Below are 22,576 nucleotides of genomic sequence, written 5' to 3'. Positions count from 1 at the left end.
AACCAGCCGCAGTCTCAGCCTCCCGCCATCTCCGAGGCAGCTTCTTGTTTCCCACTTGCCCTGTGCCACCTCAGAGTTGTGGTCCCCGGCTCCACCCCCCTAAGCTTTCCCAGGCTGCATCCCAGCAACTCAGACAGGGCCGGGATGGTGGATATGATTTCAAAACTGGTCAGAAGGCAGAGCCGGGCCCTGCGGGCACAGGTAAGTTAGCAGAACTCGGGAAAGGCTGAGCCTCTGAAGGGGCGGCCTTCTGGGTTTGGAGCCGCAGTGGGTCTATGCCGCACTCTTTTAGGAACTGATTATAAAGCTCAGAACAGGGCATGTTGGGGAAGAGGGGGGGTGTCAAGACATTCTTCTCGGAGGCCTTTTCTGTCTAACTTTCCCGTCTGTCCTTAGAAGGACAGACAGAGAGTTCTGAGATCCACAGCGTGGATGGGGCAAGAGAGACGGGGCTTCTACCACTGTGGGCAAGGGAAGGGAATTGAAGACAAGGGGCCCAGGACCATAAAGAAGTGAAGGGGAATTTCTTGGCTCAGTTCTCTGACCTGAGGTGGCAAGGCCTCTTCCTCTTCCCCACTCCTGTACCCAGAGGTTACAACTTAGGAGCCCTTGATACTATTTTTAGGCTATGGCTGCATGCAGGTCTCCAGAGTGGGGGCCTGCCATGTTCCCCTGAGAGCACAGTGAAAGAGCCTCTGCAGCCTCAGCAGCAGTGAGAACCCAGCAGAACCAACCATGCTAACAGAGGAGAGCTGCCTTAGCCTGCCACCCAGGCTGGGGGTGTGGGGAGCTCACAGAGAGCTCTGGAGTTTGAAGGATCATCATGGCTGCAGCTTGCAGACCACCTCAAGGAATGGGGGTCTGCCTGTTTGCCTCTTTGAGGGTCCCTCTCTTTCATCCCAAGCATTTGGTGTCTCTGGGGCAAGCCTGTCTTCCTCCTGCTCCCACCTTATGATTCTGCATTGTCTCTTCTTGGGGTAGCCCTGTCACTCCAGGGACCTAAACCTCCCTCCCCCCCTCTCTCTCTTCAGTATCCCCCATACCTGCTGGTGTGTCCTATGTTCGAGACCCCTGTTAGCTCCCATAGCCTGTCAAGCATAAATCCCTGCTCCAAAGAGCCCAGTACCACGTCGTCATCGCCCTATCACCCATGGACCCTTCCAACCCCAGGCCTGGAATAGGCAAGGCCACAGCCCTGGTGTGTCCAACTGTGACGCAGGAAGCGCATCTGTCCTCTCTGTCCCCTGTCATTATGGTTTCTGTCCTATCCCTTGAAATCTCCTGAGCGCTGTGGCTCAAAGCCGCATCCCAGCTATCCCTTTCTCACATTCTGTTCTGTGTGAATGTGCTTATTTCTGGCATTTGCCACAGAATTGACTTGCCTATAAAGCCGTGTCTGAGAAGATCTGATATGGGCTTCAGGACATTGCTTCACCTGAAGGGGGCCCCCGTGGCACTGGGCACACCATCCTATGTCCTACTCACAAAGAGATGCATGCCCAGTAGGGACTAGGGAGATGGCCCAGTGGGTAGAGCGCTCACTGTGTAACCATGACGCCCAGAGTTTGTATCCCTGATACCCATGTAAAAGCCAGGTAGGTGGGCATGGAAGTCTGCCTGTGATCCCAGTGCTGGGGAAGCAGAGATGGGATCTCTAGAGCAAGGTGGCTAGCTGGACTAGCCAAGTCAATGAGCTCTGGCTTCAAGGGAGAGACCCCGCCTCAATATGTAAGGTGGCATTTATGTGGAGTTAAGTGGAGGAAGAAAGCAGTGTCAGCATCAGGCCATACGCATAGATGTGTGCACGCATACAAACATATACATACATATACACACTACATATACACAGAAGGAAAGAAAGAAAGAAAGAAAGAAAGAAAGAAAGAAAGAAAGGAAGGAAGGAAGGAAGGAAGGAAGGAAGGAAGGTAGCCAAGTAAGGTAGGTGGTCAGCCACCCAGCCTCCAAGGCAGCATGCCACTGGACCCGAACAAAGTGATGAGCAGCTTAGATCTCTCTCCAGAGAGCCTGTGACTCGAGGCTCCCCAAGAAGCAAAGTTAGAGTGAGCAGGAAGGGAGAGAGAGGAAGTCAGGCGAAGGGAATAGCCTCCGGAAAGGCCAGGAAGTGGCTGGGGACCTTCTTCTGGAGAGGCAGGGGAGCAGCCTGGTGCAACCAAAACACAGGATGCCACATGGGGTTTGGGGTCAGGGAGAAAGGAGAAGTGGGTGGAAGTCTGTCTCCACCATGGGATCCTAAAGGGGTAACGGAGGGGAATTGGTGGGCTCAAACCCTCTGCATCCCAGGAACAGGCCAATTTGGCAAAACTGAGACCTCCATGTCTCACCAAGCCTCCATTTTTTTAAAATTATATTTTATTTATTTATCGGGTGCCCATGTGTGAAGTAAGAAGGTAACTTGGGCTGTCAGTCTTCTGCCTCCACCAAATGGGTGCTGGAGTTCAAACTCAAGCTGTTAGGCCTGGCATCAAGTGCTTAAAGGCACTGAACCCTCCCGCCAGCCTCCGGCTTTGCCATCTCTCTCAGCAGTGCCCGACACTAACACGCCGCACTTACCACACCTGCATGCACCACACCTGCCTGTGGACCCTGGAGGCCGCTCGCACCAAGCTGGGACTTAAGTCCATTTGTTCTCTGCTGCCTGGCTCAGTTCCTGCCACAGAACAGAGTAATCTTTGTAGGATGAGTGACCGGGGTTGGTGGCGGGGTGGTGGTGGGGTGGCGGTAAGATTAATTTATTTGTATGTGTATGAGTACAAACACTCATGTATGTACATGCACCACGTGTGTGCCTGGTGGCCCAGGAGGTCAGAAGAGGGAATCGGTTATGCTTGAGCTGGCATTCGAGGTTCATGAGCCATCGTGGGGGTGCTCGGAACCGAACTCCGGTCCTCTGCAAGAGCCGCAAATGCTCTTAACCACTGAGCCATCTCTCCAGCCCCAAATGAGCGATTTTTATGTTTCTTCCTAGAGAAAAGCCAGGCTGAATAGAACATGATTCCCTTACACAGGTGTCTCAGCCATGGAGAAGGAACTTTTGTGATGATTATATACATATGTGTGTGTGTCTGATATATATATATGTGTGTGTGTGTGTATTGTGTGTGTGTGTGTGTGTGTGTGTGTGTTTTAATTACTGTTACAAAAATTGGAAGCTCCAACATTTTTAAAGGAAAGAGAATTGGACAACTTGCCTTTTGTACCTGAGGCCTAGGATTCAATTACCCAGCCCTCCCTCTCCCCCAAGCATAACCCCCATAATCACACTGCCCAGATAGATCCTCTGTCTGCATTTTGTTTGGCTTTGGTCTTTTTGAGACAGGGTCTCATATATCCCAACCTGGCTTCAAACCCCACAGGTAGACAAGGATAACCTTGAACTCGTGAGGTTCTGCCTCTGTCTTCTGAGTGACAGAAATGCACTGCCTGATTGTGTGCAGTACTTAGAGTCAAACCACAGCCCACCCATATTGCTAATGCTTTTTGAGGTGTACTGTTTGCTGGGAGCATCGCATGTTCTTAGGAAACTATCAGTCCCTGGTGCATTTCTGCTGGCTTGGGTTTGATAATGGTGTTGTCTATCTTTCTAGGGGGCTGGCACTGCTGGGCTGCGTGTGATGGGGACAGTGGTGGGATCTGGGGAGAGCTGGGTAGACCTGGACACAGACAGGCTGGCTGCAAGGGAACTGAAGGCACTGGACGTGCTGAAGTTCCCGCGTGGACGGGGACAGACCCAGAGACTTCAGTGCAACTAGAGCTTAAAGTTCAAGGCCAGGGGCAGGGAGTGTCAGGAAGTAGAGCTCAAGCCCAGGCAGGTGATGGATGGCCTCAGACTTTGCCCCTTCACCAGCAGGGAAGCAGAAAGTGTGAATCACACAGTGAGCTCTCTTCCGTGACTAACCAGACGAAACCCTAGATGCCCCAGTCCTTTGTGGGGAAAGGGACCACTCCTTGCTTTGAGCCTTAATTCTCCAGCCCAGCCCATCTGGCTGCTCTGCTCTCTCAGAACAACGGAAAGCCGGAAGACCCCCAAATGAAGCCCACTAAAGACTTGATCCCAGGCCATTGGTCTGTTCCTGATGACGTTTCTCCTTTCTCTAAGTGCAGACTCCTCTGTAAACGCAGAGCTGAGTTCTTGTTATACAATAAACAAACCGACACGCAGCACTTTCAAAGACATGGTTTTTTTTCTTTTTGCCACAATTTCTGGGATGATCAAAGCACGCATGTCCATGGCCACACTGTGTGACTCTGGAGTTGCCCTAAAAGTCGTTTCCCTCGACTCCCGCAGGTGGACGACCCCCCGGAACCAGTGTATGCCAATGTAGAGAGGCAACCTCGGGCCACGTCGCCTCGCTCAGCTGCAGCTCCTCCTCGGCTCAGCCCAGTGTGGGAGACACACACAGACACGGGCACTGGGCGCCCCTACTACTACAACCCCGACACGGGCGTGACCACCTGGGAGTCACCCTTTGAAACACCTGAAGGCACCACCAGCCCGGCCACCTCCCGGGCCTCTGTGGGTAGCGGGGAGAGCCTGGAGACAGAGTGGGGCCAGTACTGGGATGAGGAGAGCCGCAGGGTCTTCTTCTACAACCCCTTGACCGGTGAGACGGCCTGGGAGGACGAGACCGAGGAGCTGGAGGAAGATCACCAGGAACAACTGGAAATGCAACCCAGCCTGAGCCCGCGAAGCCCCGGGCAGCAGAGGGTGAGGGGGCGGGGCCACCCCAAGGACCGCTGATTCCACCTCCTGCTTCTCAGGGATCGGAGGATAGGGGTGGGACATTGTATGTGTGGGCATGCGCGCGCGGGAGAGGGGGGGGGGCATTTCTGAATGTCTTTGACTTCTCATGTTAATCAGAAACCAGAATGGGGGTAGGCCGCCCTTGAGTCTTGCTAACCCCACCTCTTGCTTCTCTGGGACCAGAGAGCAGGGGCAGAGCCCTCTCCTAGGGCCCCTGACTTTTTCTTGCTTCTTGGCCCCAAGGACTAGAGAGTAAAGATAGGGGTTGCAGGAGACAGAGAACCTCTGACTCCATCTTTTGGTCCCTGCAGCCCCCAACTCCTGAAACAGACTACCCCGAATTACTGGCCAGTTACCCTGAAGAGGACTACTCTCCTGTGGGCTCCTTCAGTGATCCGGGCCCCGCTTCTCCTTTGGTTGCACCCCCTGGCTGGTCCTGTCAAATTACCCCAGACAAACAGATGCTCTACACCAACCAGTTCACTCAAGAGCAGGTAGGACCTCACTAGTAGACAGACATAGACTGCTTCACTCCCACTCCCTTCCCGACTTCCTCACTAAGACCTCCCTCAAGTGAACACCTCGTGCCATTCAACATTAAGTCTGGTGCCCCAGCCCTTAGTACCACCCTGGGCTCTAGGCTGAGGGCCCTGACCATTCCTGTGTCCACAGTGGGTAAGGTTGGAGGACCAGCACGGGAAGCCATATTTCTACAACCCAGAGGACTCCTCTGTTCAGTGGGAGCTACCCCAGGTAACCAGCTTGGGAAGGGAGATAGCTGGAGAGGAGTGGGGGGGGGGGGATGGACAGAATGATAAGTGACTATGTATCTCTCCCCAGGTCCCGATCCCTGCCCCCCGAAGTGTCCGCAAATCCAGCCAGGATAGCGACACTCCAGCCCAGGCTAGCCCTCCAGAGGAGAAGGTGGGAAGGGGCCATGGAGTCTGGGGTCGGGGATAGGAGCAATATAGTCCTCCTTCTCTGTAAGACCCAGAGTAGAGAGAACAGGGAAGCCCTAGAGTAACCTTGTGCCTACTTCTGTAGGGACATCACCCTCCCTCCTGCAGCTGGGCGGTTGACAGGGTTCAGTGAGCTTAGCCTGTGGGGAATCTCCAACCAAGGAGACACTAGCTTCTGTCCCTTCCTACTTGCCCCCTCCCTCCTGACTACTCCCTCTCCCCTCATTCTCTTAGATCAAGACTCTGGACAAGGCAGGAGTCCTCCATCGTACCAAGACGGTAGACAAGGGGAAGAGACTTCGGTGAGGGCCTGTCCATCACCTGGCAGGGTGGCCCTTGATGATGAAGTTCCCCTAGGCTCCCATATGCCACAGTTACTAATCATGGTAGCATCTCCATACAAGGTCCTGTGAGGAAACGGGATCCTACGGTCCTTTGGCTACCAGCTATCTGGGGGAACCCAGCCCTCTCAGGCCAGTACCCCAAGCTATGTTTTTAAAACTCAATGCCCTAGTGTGTATTTGGGTTCAGTGAGTCCTCCAGCCCAGGAGCAAATTTAAGCCCTACCCACCGCCACTTCCTCCTTCCTCAGGAAGAAACACTGGAGCACCTCCTGGACAGTGTTGGAGGGCGGGGTCCTGACCTTCTTCAAGGACTCAAAGACCTCAGCTGCAGGCGGCCTGGTGAGACCCGTCCCTGAGTAGGGGACACCTTCTGCTCTTTTTCTGGTCTTAGAGATGGCTACCCGAGTGTCAAGGGGCAGTGATGGCGGATTCACCCCTGTACGGACACCTCCCACCATTTTAGGCCTGAAGAACTGTCCTTGGGGATGGTCAGCTCCAGTCTGGAAAGCAGGGAGGTTGGGGCCTAGGATCCCTGCTCACAGAAAGGAGTTGGCTCCTTCCTGCCCTCCCCTCCTGCTTGTCATCAAGTTCTAGGACAAAGATGTACCAGGGGCCAGAGTGTCAGAACCAGGGGCTTTAGCAAGCCCATCTGGATGGATGCCCCTTATAATTTTGCTTCTTTCTTTTTTCTTTCTTTCTTTCTTTCTTTCTTTCTTTCTTTCTTTCTTTCTTTCTTTCTTTCTTTTTTCTTTCTTTCTTTCCTTCTTTCCTTCTTTCCTTCTTTCCTTCCCTCCTTCCTTTCTTCTTTCCCCACAGAGGCAGCCTTCCAAGCTCTCCACCCCTGAATACACAGTCGAACTGAAGGGGGCCTCTCTCTCTTGGGCCCCCAAAGACAAATCCAGCAAGAAGAATGTGTTAGAGGTGAGTGGTTGGACAGGGAAGGGGGCCTGTGAACCCCACTGCAGACAGAGCTGAGAAATGGGGGCCCGTGGAAAGGAGGGCTGGAGTTCCCAAGACTCAAAAACTCATGCCTAGTGTTGTCATGCTGTCTGAAATCCCCAACCTTGCCCCTGAGGGTAAGAAGCAGGTGTTTAGGAGAGGAGGTCACCCCTCCAGAATGGCTTTCTTCCTCTCAGCCTGAGACCAGGGACTCTGATTCTAGCTGTTCACTGTGATGGGCTGAGCCAGGAGCCTGTTTTCATGGGCCGGAGCCCAGATTCCAGTTTTTATTGGGTCCCCATCAAATAAAACAGTGACAAGCTGGTCTGGCTTCCCCAGCTGGTAGAGCAAGAAGACTCTGGCAAGGTCTCAGTGCCACACCCTTCAGTGTTCAGGGGTTTGACTGTCCCTAAGAGCTGTGAGGCAGAACACAAGAAAAACACATAGGCATTGAGGGCTGAGGAGATGGCTTAGTCAGTACTTATCGCACAAGTGGAAGGAGCTGATGATCCCAGAGCCCATGTGAATGCACAGTGTGTTGGCACATGCTTGTAATCCCAGGGATGGGAGAGCAGAGACATGGATTCCCTGGGCCTTGCTGCTCAGTCAATCTAACCTAAATGCTGAATTCCAAGTCAGTATGAGACCCTGTCAAAAACAAACAAGACCAAAAGTAGACAGCATCTGAGGCTGGACTCTGGCCTCCACCTGGCCACATGTACATGTGAGTACACACACACACACACACACTCACACACACTCTCGTGCACAAACACATAGGCATACACACACACATACATGTATGCACATACACAGGAACACACACGCAGGTGTGCACACACACACACACACACACGTGTGAGCACACAGGCATACACACATACTTTCAGGCACATACACAGGAACACACACATACACACATGCACAGACACATTCACACACATGCATACACACACGTATTCCTACACAGGCACAGGCACACATAGGTATACATACTCAGACACACAGAGAAATACACACTTACACACATGTACATATACATACAGGCACAAACATGCACACATACACTCACACACACACACCATAGGCAATGAACTGGTCAATAAATAAATACCTAACAAAAACCAGTAGCCAGCAGCTGGCCAAACAAGTTAGGGATGGTCCAGCATGGGGAGGAACTAGGGGCAGACAGTGAGTAGCAGATGCTCTGGTACTCACTGAGAGAAAGTTAGGTTCTCCAGGCAGCAAAAGAGAAAAGGGACAGCCATCAGTTACACAGACAGATCTTTACCGTGGGGGAGAGGATCCTCTCTCAGTTCCGGGGAATCTAAGCTGTTTCCTGATCCTTGGTTCTTAAAGAGCTTTCTAATGTGTTTCTATGAACCTGGGGTCTAGTGGGACAAGTGTCCTTCTAAAGAGCCCCACGGAAACTGAGCTGGGACCTTAGGACTGCTTCAGATAGCGTATTAGGGAGAAGTGCAGAAGCCTGGCTGCCGGAAGCCCTGGTGTCCTGTTTTTACCGTTCTCCAAGCTTTAGTTGGTTCTAGATTTATTTATTCTATATATGTGAATCTTTTGCCTTCATGTATACATATGTGTGTGTGCACGCACACGCACACGCTCGCACATCACATGTGTGCCTGGTACCCCACAGAAGTCAGAAAGGGAGGGATATTGGGTTCCCTGGAACTGAATGGTTGTCAGCCACCTGGTGGGTGCTAGGAACCAAACCCAGATCTTCTGCAAGAGCAACAAGCTCTCTTCACTGCTGGCTGAGCCATCTCTGCTGCCTCTTAGTTATAATTTTAAAAAGAGAAGAACCAAAGGACAGTTTTCTCTGAGTCTAGAAGTTGTTCCCCACTGTGTGAGCCAGATTCTGCTGTCTGCCTCTCTCTGGACCAAAGGGCAAGACTGATGTAGACTTCTAAAGCCAGGCTTTGCAGCTGGCGAAACTCCATAGCCTCCGGGTGTTTGGGATCATCGAGCATCTGTTTCTGCTCCGCCCTGTAGTTTTCCCCATTGCTCTTCCAGCAGCAAGGATCTTCCATAGGAATTTTCTATCATTTGCTTGGGACCTGGGGGGGGGGGGTGTTGTGTTCTGTGGCGGGCAGCAATGAGCTCTATAACTATGAGCTGTATGCCCATAAAAGTGATTCAAATGTACTGGACCTGTTACCCACAGCATTAAACAAAGAGAAAGAATTAGGCCTGGCTGTGGCCTTTGCTCTATTAGGCTCTGAGTTGCTTAGGGCAGGGACCTGTCACCTCCCTCTCAGTACACACACACACACACACACTCTCTCTCTCTCTCTCTCTCTCTCTCTCTCTCTCTCTCTCTAAGCCTACTCCCAAGGTAGATGAAGGAATAGGGAACTAAACTGATTTGTGTGACTACTTGTCCCTCCAGCTTCGAAGCCGAGATGGCTCGGAGTACCTGATCCAGCACGACTCCGAAGCCATCATCAGCACCTGGCACAAAGCCATTGCCGAAGGCATCTCAGAGCTGGTAGGCAGAGCGGGGAACCTCCGGGGCTGATAGGGAGGGACTTGGGCTTTTTATGCAGGCTCCTCAGCTATGCACAGAGAACCTCATGACACCAGCTCTGGGGCTGGTTTTGCAAGACTCTACAGGAGGGGACAGGAACAACCTGAAGAGACATGTCATTTTGAGGGAGGGAGGGAACCAGACTCAGGAATTGGGTCTTAGGAACCAGACAGGAATGACGGCTACAACTAGAAGATAAAGCATTAACAGATTGAATCCAAGGGCCTTATGTCTTCTAGACAAGTGCTTTGCCCTGGAGCCACAGCCCCAGTAGTGCCAATTATGGGTTGTGGGGATAGCTCAGTGACAGAGTGTGACAGAGGGGTTGCCTGGCATGCAAATGGTCCTGAATTTGATCCAGGGCTCTGACAAAATCAACAGCTACTTATATGACAATGGCCTGATAATATCTGTCTCTTAATTCCATATGGGTTAGCACTGGGTACAGATTTCGGTTGTAGGAATCCAGAGACAGGAGGCACTGTTGGCATGATCAACAGAGGTCTTGGCCTTACAATATGAATTGTAAGTTCATAGTGGCAGCCAGTCTAATGGGATGGAGACAGTTGAGGAACTGAGAGGAGGCTAGAGGTGGCCAGGGTAAGAATGGGAGAGGATAGATAACCTTGCAGCTCCTGGAGGACTGTGCAGTCAGGGAAGGTGGAAGGTCTGATTGCTGGGACAGTAAACTGACAAGAGAAAAACAAGCTCTTCCTGGGGCGTCTCGAGGCCAGAGCTGGTCGGGAGAGGCCCCAGTCCGCCCCAGGCCTTGCTTCTCTGAGGTTGTCTGATTGCCAGTCTGCAGACCTGCTCCAAGGGGAGGAAGGTGAGCCCAGCAGTGCTGATTTCGGGTCCAGTGAGCGCCTCGGAAGCTGGCGGGAGGAGGATGTACGGCAGAACGCAGGTGTGCGATGGGATCAGGTGGGAAGGCGACCAGAAGACTCCCCCGCTGGGGGACGGGAAGTGATGCCCTGGTTAGAGTCTAGGGCCATTACTGCCACCTGCTGACTGAGTTCGGTCTGTGACAGCCTCACCCTCGCTCAGCCCCGGAGGCCTGGAAAGCGACTTGAGCAGAGTCCGGCACAAGCTCCGTAAATTCCTACAGAGACGACCCACTCTGCAGTCTTTGCGGGACAAGGGCTACATCAAAGGTACCTGCAGTTCGCCGGGATCCGGGCTCAGGTGGCGCGGGGCAGGGCAGCGCTGACCAACCTCTCCCCCAGACCAGGTGTTTGGATGCGCGCTGGCTCAACTGTGTGAGCGCGAGAGGAGCCCTGTGCCACGCTTCGTGCAGCAATGCATCCGCACCGTCGAGGCCCGGGGTATGTATGCATGCGCAGACAAGGCAGCGCCTCACGACCGGCTTTTAGGGAGCTAAGGGTGGAGACCCCCCCCCCCTGGGTGAGCACAGGGTCAAGAAGAAGGAGCCGGAAAAACTCCGAGTATGAAAACCCTGAGTAGAAATCGTCAGGTGCCCCAGTCCTTCCAGGGTCAGCCATTTCCTTTCCCGCAGGGCTGGATATTGATGGGCTGTACCGCATCAGTGGGAACCTGGCTACCATCCAGAAGCTGCGCTATAAGGTGGATCACGGTGAGGCCTTTTTCCAGTCCCTGCCCTGGGGCCTGGAGGAATGTGGGGGTGCTGACTGCCTCTCAATCCCCTGGGCCCTTCCCTGCGGCAGATGAACGCTTGGACTTGGACGACGGGCGCTGGGAAGACGTCCACGTGATCACGGGTGCCCTGAAGCTCTTCTTCCGAGAGCTGCCGGAACCTCTCTTCCCCTTCTCGCACTTCCACCAGTTCATAGCAGCCATTAGTGAGTGGCTTGGGAAAAGGAGGGATGGGGAGGCTGGCCCGCTTTCGTTACAGCCAGCAGACCATCTCTGGTCCCTTCTTTCACTCAGAGCTGCAGGACCCAGCCCAGCGCAGCCGCTGCGTGCGTGACCTGGTGCGCACGCTGCCAGCTCCCAACCAGGACACGCTCCGACTGCTCATCCAGCATCTCTGCCGGTGAGCGAGCCGTATTTCCTGGGGCAAAAGAGGAGGGCTAGTCGTGGCTGGAGCCCATGTTGAGAGACTCCCCAATCTCTAACCTCTTAATCCCACCAATCCCACTGCAGGGTCATCGAGCATGGCGAGCAGAACCGTATGACTGTGCAGAATGTGGCCATAGTGTTCGGACCCACGCTGCTGCGGCCAGAGATGGAGGAGGCCAGCATGCCCATGACCATGGTGTTCCAGAACCAGGTGGTGGAGCTCATCCTACATCAGTGCGCGGACATCTTCCCACCGCACTGACTGTGGACCGTGGGTTAGCTGGAGGCCGTGAGGCTGGACCTCCTCTGAGGCTCTCCGCTTCCCACCCCCGCTGCACTGTGACTTCAACGCCCTTCCATTCAGAGGGTACAGTGACCCCTGGTGGGCAGTTCATGAAATGTGATTTCTCCCTCTCGCGTCCCCATTAGGGCCATTTCCCTAATTACAGCGCCGCCTATTGTGTGGATGTGAGAACGTGCCTGGTGGAGGGAAATGAATGTCTTTCTAGTTCCACCACCACCACCCACCCACAGCTGGGAGAGGGGATTTTGGTGAGGGCGTTCTGGTTTCCTTAAGCCTGTACCTGTCCAGGCCTTGGTGGAGACCCTGTAGGCCCCATGCTACGCAAGAGGTCATGAAGCAGCTACTGACATTGTCTCTGCTGCCAGGGGAGGACTGACCCTGGCTGCCAGCCCAGGCCACTGACTGCCTCCCTCAGCCTTCTGCTCCAGTGCCACCCTGATGCAGGCCTCCTGAGAACTTTTCCGATGCTTCCCTCTCTCCTTGGGCCACACCCGCTCTCTACAGACGTTCTTCATACTAACCACATACCAAACCTGGCAATCTGGGGCTTGCAGAAGTCACAGTACTTCAGGGGTCCATAGGTGATCTGATTCCCTGCAAAGGCTATCCCCACAGCAAGCCCAGCTTCTAGAAGAGGGAGTCACGCCCCTGCCCCACTGCAGCACAGCCTGTAGGTAGACCAGAGTAAATGCTGGAGCACTTCGTGTAGGTTAGAGGTTGGGGGCCCCCCGAAGGCAGCAGGGAACCTACCACAGCTGTTTGGGGGGGCAGCATGAATAGAAGCCTCCAGCTGCTGTCTACACCCTGGCTGGGTGCCTACCTAAAGCCCCCAACCACTGTCTACATCCTGGCTGGCTGGATGCCTACCTGGTACCCACTTGCCATGCAGAGGCCTGTCCGGGAGGTCACAGCCTTAGGCAAACAGTTGAACCTGTGTCAACTGCCCGCTTCCTCCCTCGTGCACCTCAATCTATGGATCTGAGCCCCCAGCTCCACCCACCCCCACTGACTCAACAAACAATAATAGCTAATATTTATTGAGCATTCAGACTATGCCAGCCTTTCCCACAGGCTTCTCCCTTGGTTTCATGCAGTCCATATTTATTGTGGGTCCTCATGTGCCTGGCACTGTGCCCTGGGGCAGGGGTTCTACGCATGCGTTCTGGAGCTTGGGGCTCCCAGTGAGTACGGCTGATGCAAGCCCAGCCCTGATGGTAGCAGGGCGCAGAAGAGAACAAATAGAGGCCTCTTGCTGTACACCTATATATTTAAAGTCCTAAGGCAAGCTAATGACTAACTGTTAAATAAAATGTTTATTCTCCTACTTTGGCGAATGTACTCTGGTAGTAGCCTGGAAGACTGGATTCTAGCTTAAACACCTTGGACTCTCAGCAGAGCGTTGTAGGATGTGGAAAGCTACTCTGAACCTCAGCCTGCCTCAGTGTACAGCTGAGGAGGGCCTTGAACTTCTGACCATCCTGCCTCCACCTCTCAAGCATTGACATTGCATCATCAGGCTCAGCTGACACCTTTCCTTCCTTCCTTCCTTCCTTCCTTCCTTCCTTCCTTCCTTCCTTCCTTCCTTCCTTTTCTTTCTTTAAAAGATTGATTGATTGATTGATTGATTGATTGATTGATTATGTATACAGTGTTCTGTATGTATGTATGTATGTATGTATGCCCACCGGCCACAGGAGGGCACCAGACCTCATTATAAATGGTTATGAACTACCATATGGTTGTTGGGAATTGAACTCGGGGACCTCTGGAAGAGCAGCCAGTGCTCTTAACCTCTGAGCCATCTCTCCAGCCCCTGCCACCTTGTCTTAATTCATTTGCTAACTGAAGGATCATGGGTTCTACCCTCTCAGAGGCTGTCAAGACAGACAGCGCCGTACAAGCATTTCGGTGGCCACATTGGCTCAGAGAGCTGCAGCTGCTATTGTAACCTGCTTAGTCAACAGAAATGTATTCCTCACAAAGCTGGAGGCCGGATGTTCCTGCTGAGGCTGCAGCACAGTGGGATGGGGGGGGGGGGTGGGGACAGGGACAAGGGCATCTCTGGCTTGCAGGCAGCACTTTCTAGCCACGTTCTTAAAGGGGAGGGGATCTAAAGGTCTGGTCTTGCCAAGGTCAGATCCTAACTTCAATCATGACCTCACTTAAACCTAGTCACTCCCAAAGGCCCCCATTTCCAAACGCCATCACACTAGGGCTCCGGCTTCAGTGTGACTTGCTGGGAGCCGCGAGCTTCCATTTGTTGACCTGTGTGTTTCCATCCTCTTGGGTTGCCAGGTCCCACGGTGACCCTTGCATCTTGTTGTGTCTTTCCCCCACCACCTTCAGCAGCAGCCATGGGGGGAGGGGGGTTGTACTGTCTGCCGCCATTGACTTTCACTAGATTTCCTCAGAGCCCGATCTGCCTCCCTCCCTCCCTCTCCAAAGGTGGCTGGTCTCTGGGCCCAGCAATGACTGGAAACACAGCAACCACAGCAAGGCCCAGAACAGTTCCTCCTCTCTCTGTCTCTGTCTCTGTCTCTGTCTCTGTCTCTGTCTCTGTCTGTCTGTCTGTCTGTCTCTCTCTCTCTTTCTCTCGTTCTCCACACCTCCCTGGGGATGATGAGTTGCCTCTCTTTCATAAAAAACACCCACGACTCTCCATGACATATTGAGCTGTTGTGTTGGATGGCAGTCACCGGCAAATACAAGCAGGGAGGTCAGCCTGGGGCCCTCAAGACAGACATCTGTACAGGAATGCGGGCCACGTTATGTGGCCTCGTCCTGACTCAGCCAAGTTCTGGGTGAGTTTACACGTTGTCCGTCCTGTGCAGACTGCTCTATTGAGCACCCAAGTTGCCTGACAGTTGGCACAAATCAGGGCAAAGCACCTCGTTTTCAGCCCTGGGCATGTCCCACAGAGCTTGGAAAAGAGCTGTGGGTCGCTACCTCTACCTCCACCCACAGGGAAGCTTCAGTCATGGAGGAAGCTACTGTCCCCACAGTGTCCACTACACCTACCTGACCCCACGGAAAGATGTTCCAGTCACTGTCACACTAGGAAACCCTCCGCCACACACTTCCCTAAAACCAGATCCACTCTCCCACTCTCAGAGCCAGACATTAAAATTATATTTATTATTTATATATTGTGTATGTGTGTTGAAGAAGCGTGCATGTTAGGAGGTCAAAGTTCAACTTGCAAAAGCTGGTCCTTTCCTTCACCATATGGGTAGCTGATGGCAAGCACCTACATGTACAGCTAGACTTTGAAAGATGTCGTGTTCGCCATTCCATCCACTGTTCTCAGCCCCTGGATGCCACAGACCACAGAATCTCTGGTGGACGACACTTTGAGTCTCCAGCTTCACTGGCTTCCTGGGACAAGCAGCCTCTCCTGGAAACATCTCTCCCTCAGCCCCTTCATGTTCCTTCCACCTCTGGCCAAGCATGGGAAGAAGGAATTCTCAGGCCAGATCCTGCTCCCTGTCCTTGCTCCCGGTATGACACCAGCCACAGCATCAATGATGTCTACCCTTTGACAGACCTCAGCCTGACATTGGATCCTTGATTTTCTCCCCCAAACAAGTTCCTCCAGGGTTTGCCTATCCCAGGACATGGCTCTGTCATCCCCCAGATGGACAAGCTAAAACCTTGGAATATGGCAGGCTCACTCTGGTCCATGTCCTAAACCTTAGCAACTCTCTCTCCCACCAACCTGGCTCAGGGAGCTAAGGTCAGCCTGGAGTCCCACTCAGCACTTCCCTATCCCCTGTCCTCAGCCTCCCCCCCTCAGCATCCCCCCCCCCCCCCCCCGCCAGCCTCAGTTTAAAACCCAGCCCTGGTTAGCTTACTGTCCGGTGAGGTAGCTCAGTGGGTAAAGGTGTCTACTGCCAAGTCTCTCAACCTGAGTGCAGAAGGAGGGAACCGAGTCCCGAGAGTTGACCTCTGACCTCTGACCACCACGTGTTTGTTGTGACATATGTGTCCCCTCCCCAAAATAATATCATTCCTTTTATCTTAAATGCATTTGGAATAAGACCCCAAGCTTGGGTGTAGCCCACCGGGCTCAACCCTTGCCCCTCCTCAGCCACCTCCTCAGCCCTCAGCACTGGAGCCAAACTGCCTGACTCGAACCCAGAGTGATCTCTTCTGCACCCCAGTGTATTCATCAGGAGAATGGGGGTACAATAGCAATACCTTCTCTACGGTGGTGTGGAGAGTGTATGAATTGATAGTTCCAAATTCCTAATAACACTTTTGGCTAGAGCACACACCAACTTGCAAGGCCCGCACCTCACACACTGTCTTGGTTTCTGAGCTATGACTACAACAGCCTCCCATCAATTTCCCAAATGTCCTGTGCTCCTTCCTGCCCCAGGACCCTTGTATGGGCTGTGTTCTTTCCCACTTTTTCCTTTGCTTAGTCAGCTGTCTTTCAGTGTTGTTCTGAAGTCACCATTTCTCACCTGTGCCACCTTCCCCTGTATACACTATTAGAGACCTGCATGTATCTCTTGTCTTCATTGACCACTTTACAGCTGGATATCATGATGAGTTATTAACCCCGAAAGCGTCCAGAGGGAGAAGGTTTTGTTGTGTCCTCATTACCTATCATAGAGACTGACATAATGGGAGTTCAATAAATACTTGTTCATGGGTGAGAGAGATAACTCAGTGGGTAAAGAACTGTGACAACAACCTTGAAGAGCCAAGTTTGATCCCTGGAATCACATGGTAGAATAGAGAGAACTGGCTCCCCGAAGTTTTTCTCTGCATATTTATGTGAACATGGATGCGAGTGCACGCACATGCACACACACACACACACACACACACTGTAAATAAATGTAATATTCATTCACAACTGAAAATATCAAAAGGCAAGTATCCGGAGACCACATTCCAACCCTGCCCTTTTTTTAAAAAAAAAATATTTTTATTCTATTTTTTGCATGGATGTTAGTGGAGGCTAGAAGAGGGTGTCAGAGCCCCTGGAACTGGAGTTACAGGTGCTTGCAAGGCACTAATGTCAATGCTGGGAACCAAACTCAGGTCCTCTGGAAGGGCAGGGAGCACTTGTAACTGCTGAGCCATCTCTCCAGCTTCCCCCCTCCTCCCTGACATTTCTTATTGAGTGATCTTAGCAGGTAGCTTGCACCAGGCCACTCATCTATAAACTGAGACATCTACATCTGCCTCAGAAGCTGTCCACGATTGCACAGTGAGTCTTGTGCAGCTTTTCCAACCCTGAACCTAGTGCAGGTATGTTTGTGAAATCACATTAGTCTTCTAGGCTAGCCCCGGTCCTAGAGATTTACAGCCACAAGACCACCATGCTGGGCCTGTGAGTCCTTTGATCCCAGGGTCCTGCAGCCGTCTTTTCTGAAGACCTCAGAACAGCAGTGTCTCAGGAAAGCTACTTTTTATATGCTTTGAGGCAAGGGTGTTTGAGGTAGAGCGCCTTGCTAGACCAAAGCGGAATGAGTCTCATTATATTGACAAGAGGGCAGGAAGGGAGCCTGCCTTCCTGGGCCTTTCAAGCCTGGGTGTTCTCCTGCTAGAGGCCTTAGAAAAAGACCTTTGATATGAGATTCCTTTTACTAAAAAGGGGTGGAGGTGGGGTGCCCACCAACAGAACACGCTCCATCCTGCAGTACTCACATGCACCACTAGGTGGCAATCATCAGAAAGACTCTGCGGCCAGTCTTCCTGTATTGTGTTGTATAGCGTTGAGACAGAGTCACAACGCAGTCAGACAGGCCTCCATCTTGCTATAGAGCCAAAGATAACCTTGAGTTTCCCATCCTCCTGCTTCTATATCCCAAGTTCTGGAATAGCAACACACCAAGATCCTTTCTTCTCCTTCCCTTTTTCCACCTCCTCGTCCTCTGTCTGTAAGTCTGTGTGTGTGTGTGTGTCCCGTGTGTGCATGTATCTGCTAAGGCCAGAAGAGAGTATCTGATCCCCTGGTGTTGAAGTCTCAGGCCACTGTTAGCATCCAGGGCCCACCATGGCCTCCTACATAACTGCTATGCACATCAGTCCTGAGAGACGCCAGTCTTAATGAGCCCTACTATGCTATGGGACTGCCTACTCCTCTGGCCTTTGCACACTCCTTACTGTGTGTCTTTATGTAGAATTCTGTATTTTGTCACAGGCACAAAGTGTCCCAGCCACCACCACAATCAAAACAGAATGGTTCTATTGTTTCAAAAACCCCCATATCTGCCAGACATGGTGGTGCATGCCTTTAACCCCAGCTCTTGGGAGGCAGAAGCAGGTGAGTCTCTGCGAGCTTGAGGCCAGCCTGGTCTATATAGTGAGTTCTAGGCAAGTCAGAGCTACAGAGTAAGACCCTGTCCAAAACAAAAACAAAAACAACATTCTTGGGAGACAGCTTACCCAAAGAACACCTGCTCAGAACGTGAGAGGCTCTAGGCAACCTCTACTACCAAAACTGGGGAAGCAGGAATGGGATGGAATTTCTATTTTATGTTATTTTTATTTATTTTTTCAAAAGGTTTTATTTATTCATTTAATGTATGTGAGTGCTCTATCTGCATGTACACCTATGTGCCAGAAGAGGGCATCAGATCACATTACAGATGGTTGTGAACCACTATGTGGTTGCTGGGAATTGAACTCAAGACCTCTGGAAGAGCAGCCAGTGCTCTTAATCGCTGAGCCACCTCTCCAGCCCTAACTTATTATTTTAAGTTCATGAGTACTTTTGCCTGTGTGTAGGTATTTGACTGGTGGCCACCTGTGCCAGAAGAAGACATTCAGATACCCCGAAACTGCAGTTACAGACAATTGTGAGCTGCTGTGAGGATGATGGGACTTGAACCAGGGTCCTATGCAAGAGCAACAAATGTTTCTATCCTCATCAGCCCCCCTCCAGGGGTTCCTCTATCTTCACATCTCCCTGTCTCTTCCCCAATTGACAACCTGGTCTTTCTCCATTTCTCATTTCTTCCTTTGAAACGGTTTTGTAGATGAACTCATACAGCGTGTAGCCTCTGGAGACTGGGCTCTCTGCACTGGGCACAAGGGGCTTCAGACCCAAAAGAACCAGTGATGAGGCTTGTGGTTCCGAGGACTGCCTCTGATAGGTTTTTGAAAAGTCACTCCTAGCTTGAGGTAAAGGATAAAGGGAGGTGAACCAATTTGGAAACCTCCAGAGTTCCGAAGAATAACCAATCCTCCACTCTGGCAGGTCAGTATTCCACCCTCCCCAACCCCACCCCAACGCTCCCTACCTCTACCCATGCCCTGCCCCCACCCCACTTCCACCCCCACCCCTCAGCCCCTACAGCCTGGAAACCCGCCTTGCTTCTCACAAAGGTGCTCACCTTCCCGTAGCATCCTCAGCGAGTGACAGGGATGCTTGGAGCAGAGCTGCCAGCAGGGGGCACGAGAGCCCTTTTTCCTGAGAGGTAATCCCACAGACACACCCAGAGCGAGAGGGGACACTTTGGGACTTTGTATGAGCCAAGCGAACCCAAGTGTCTTCTCCAGTATGTCCTAGCCCACAGGTTTCCGTGTGACTTTAAGCTCTAAGGCTGGGGTAAAGCAAAGGACACATACCCTTAGAAGAGACAAAACTTGGAAAGGAGATGGGGGGGGGAGCTCCCCCAGTCAGAGGTCATTGTTGTTGAGGATGTCTGAGTACCTCCCCCCACCCATGCTACCTCACATTTCCAGGTCTCCCAAGTCCGCGGTGGCGCTGGGTATCAATTTCTCACCCCACTCACGGCCCCTTCTTCTCTAGAGACCCCTTCACACTCCAAGCGTTCTCTAACACGCTCTCCAAGCATGCATCTGGCCTGGGCGAAGGACCTTAACGAGCCTTTGCTGTGTGCTGGCACCAGATGACACTGAAAACCTGGAAGGAAGCCCTGCCAGACTGAAGCGGACGGGCTTTGTCATGATGCAGCTGTCTGAGGCGCCTGTGCTCCTGAAGAGCAACCCCAACAATCACCGTCTCCACGAACAAGACTCAGACATGGGGGCAATAATTTCTGGTCCATTGTTGGTGCCTTATGCAGGGTAAGTAAACAGGTGTTTACACCTCCCAGGGAAAAGCTGCCCAACTGCCCGCTGCCTCCTGTTTGCTTGAGAAGCTTTTGCCCTTCCCAGGCTGTCTTTTCCATAAACCCAAGAGTCCATCAAGAATAGGAGTTTTTGTCTGTCTGACTGGCTGACTGCTGCTCCTTGTCACCTACACATGAACACTGAACGATGACTGTCCCAGCATCTCCCTTCCCTCGGCACGCTACTCCTTCCAGCCTTCTCTCTCCTCAGTCTTCTAGCTGTGAGCTCCCAGAAGGTTCTCTGCCCCACTTTACATCAACCAACCAACCTGTCTCACAGTCTGTCTCCACACCGTCAGCCGAACAACGTTCCTCAGGTGTCCATCACATTCTGTCAACCCTCCTAAAGACCCTCTCCACATTCAGTGCTCAGATGCTGACTGGGCGGTGTGTGAGGCTCACAAGGAGGACGGCACCAGCTGGCACAAGTACAAGAGGTGCCCAGGTCCTATCCAGAGTGACGAGGGCACAGAAGCGTAACAGTGAGCATGCGTGCTGCCGTCTAGACGCTGTTTCTTTTTTAACTCTGTGAGATGTTCCTGGTACATCCAGAGAAAGTTCCCAGAGGTCCTGAGTGCTCACCTCTTTATTCCTTTCTGAAACTTATTTTTACTACTGTTTGGGGTGTGTTTATGTGTGCATGTGTGTAGGTGTGTGTGTGAGTATCTGTGTGTGCACATGTGCATACACTCACACGTAAAGACCTGAAGTCAATGGACTTCATGTTGGCTGTCTCCTTCAACCTCTCTACACTCCACTCACTGAGCATTCAGTGACATTCACAGCCAGCATGCACAGCCTGCTAGCCAGCTTGTCCCGGCAACTCCCTGTTTCTGCCTCCCCAGTGCTAGGATTACCGTTCCCACCACACCTGCCTGGTTTAATATGGGTCCTGGGGATTCAAACTCTGTCTTCACACCTTCAGGGCAAGGACGATGAGCCACCTCCTCAGCCCCTTTTACACTTACTGCAGTCTCTTGTAAATGTGGACCGAGGGACGCTGGCCAGAGCTGGCCACGAGCAAGATAGCTAGCTAGAAAGTAGAGATTACATATTCTGTTTGTATTCTATTTATTTTAAAGCACCTGAGACATATGATACAGGGTTTCTAGTAATAACGTCCCCAGAAAGTATATTCACTGGGGAGATCCTATCATGTGTAAATCATATCCATCAAAAGATTAATAACTGGAATATGTAATGAATTCCGCAGGAACAATCAATGAGCAAGGCATGCTGCCATCTGGACGCTGTTTCTTTTTTAACTCTGTGAGACGTTCTTGTTACATCCAGAGAAAGTCCCCAGAGGCCCAGAGCGCTTGCTTCTTTATTCCTTTCTAAAATTTACTTTTACTACTTTTTTTGGTATGTATATGTCTGTGTGTGTGCGCGCGCACGCACACATATAGGAAAAAAAAACCTGTAGGAAAAAAATCAATAGAAAAGGTTGAAGATCATGTAGAAAAACTGTGGGACTGTGAAAGGCAGCCTGTTTTCTGGGCTGAGCTAGGTTTAAACCCCAGAGACCCAGCAGATTAATCTGCAAGGGACGAAAGGTCCTTTTGCCATGCTCCCAGACATGGGTTCCTGATATGAGGCCCCAGCTCCATAATTCTGTGGCCATCAGTCACGTAAGCTGTCTGGACTCCACCCCCACAGTTATGCTCCTCCCCACAGTTACCTGGCAACAGCAAGGTAGCCCAGCCCACTATAAGAAGAGCTGGTTGGTCTCTCCTCTCTCTTGTTCTCTTACTCACCTCTCACTCTCCTCCCCTCCCTTCTCCTCTCTCTCCACGTGGTCATGGCCAGCCTCTACTTTTCGACCTCCTCTCCCTCTCCCTCTCCCTCTCCCTCTCCCTCTCCCTCTCCCTCTCCCTCTCCCTCTCCCTCTCCCTCTCCCTCTCCCTCTCCCTCTCCCTCTCCCTCTCCCCCACTCTCTCTCTTTTCTACAATAAAGCTCTAAAACCATGGACTGCCTCCTTTCATTTAGACTCACCATGCTGGAGCGATGGACAGGCCTTCCCCTAAAGAGCTGCGTCTAATCTCCTGCAGGAAGGCCTCCCAGCGTTTCCAGCCACCAGACCAGACCAAAGACTATCACCTGAGCAAGAACCACCCAGCGCCTTCCCCCAACCCCCCTTTTCCCTTTTGGCTCAGGGCTACTGCCACCTCAGGGCCCCCACCCCTTTTCAGCTCTTCCATGATGTCCAGCAACATCCTGAGATGCCCAAGAGTTAGAACCTATCGTCCTTGGACTCTGTGAAACTCAGGAGCCCCAGAGCTGGACTGGGGTCCCATGGCTTCCCACAGCCAGATGCCCACCCGGCAGTATGGAGAGCTCGAGGGCATCTGCCCGCCCAGTCTCTCCGAGCTCTGGTGGGATGTGGGTCTCTCCCACCCCCTTTATTTCCCCACAGCCAGAGCCTGACAAAAAACTGGCAAACAACTCAATGCTTCCCACAAGAAGATATGTAAGAAGCTAATAAGCATGACCTCATTAGGCATCAGTGAAATACAAATTTCATGCACATGGTCTCAGTGTGTGCTCACCTGAGCTGGGATGAAAGACTTGGTCTCAAATGCTGGCAGGGGT

The 22,576-nt window shown here is 52.2% G+C and overlaps 1 protein-coding gene across 4 annotated transcripts in view; it reads left to right on the top strand.

The window, feature by feature from the left end:
- The window catches only part of Arhgap27 (Rho GTPase activating protein 27), a 32,209-nt gene extending 18,982 nt beyond the window's left edge, over positions 1–13,227 (top strand). The window contains exons 1-16 of one of the 4 annotated variants that reach the window (NM_133715.5): positions 9–201; positions 4,307–4,726; positions 5,074–5,256; positions 5,435–5,515; positions 5,603–5,686; positions 5,956–6,023; positions 6,314–6,404; positions 6,882–6,986; positions 9,412–9,510; positions 10,348–10,453; positions 10,578–10,700; positions 10,773–10,871; positions 11,063–11,140; positions 11,232–11,366; positions 11,455–11,560; positions 11,671–13,227. In NM_133715.5, the coding sequence (NP_598476.2) occupies positions 145–201; positions 4,307–4,726; positions 5,074–5,256; positions 5,435–5,515; positions 5,603–5,686; positions 5,956–6,023; positions 6,314–6,404; positions 6,882–6,986; positions 9,412–9,510; positions 10,348–10,453; positions 10,578–10,700; positions 10,773–10,871; positions 11,063–11,140; positions 11,232–11,366; positions 11,455–11,560; positions 11,671–11,848 (2,013 nt within the window). In that variant the 5' untranslated portion in view covers positions 9–144 and the 3' untranslated portion in view covers positions 11,849–13,227. Of the gene's footprint in view, positions 1–8; positions 202–4,306; positions 4,727–5,073; positions 5,257–5,434; positions 5,516–5,602; positions 5,687–5,955; positions 6,024–6,125; positions 6,405–6,881; positions 6,987–9,411; positions 9,511–10,347; positions 10,454–10,577; positions 10,701–10,772; positions 10,872–11,062; positions 11,141–11,231; positions 11,367–11,454; positions 11,561–11,670 lie in introns of those variants that run through there. The other 3 variants (XR_001780030.2, NM_001205236.1, XM_006533754.4) reach the window with 3 other exon arrangements.
- The last annotated feature ends 9,349 nt before the right edge of the window (positions 13,228–22,576 follow it).

Source organism: Mus musculus, chromosome 11 (genome assembly GCF_000001635.26).
Source record: "Mus musculus strain C57BL/6J chromosome 11, GRCm38.p6 C57BL/6J".
In the NCBI taxonomy this organism is placed as follows: Eukaryota; Metazoa; Chordata; class Mammalia; order Rodentia; family Muridae; genus Mus; species Mus musculus.
This window is presented reverse-complemented; position numbering and strand designations above follow the sequence as displayed.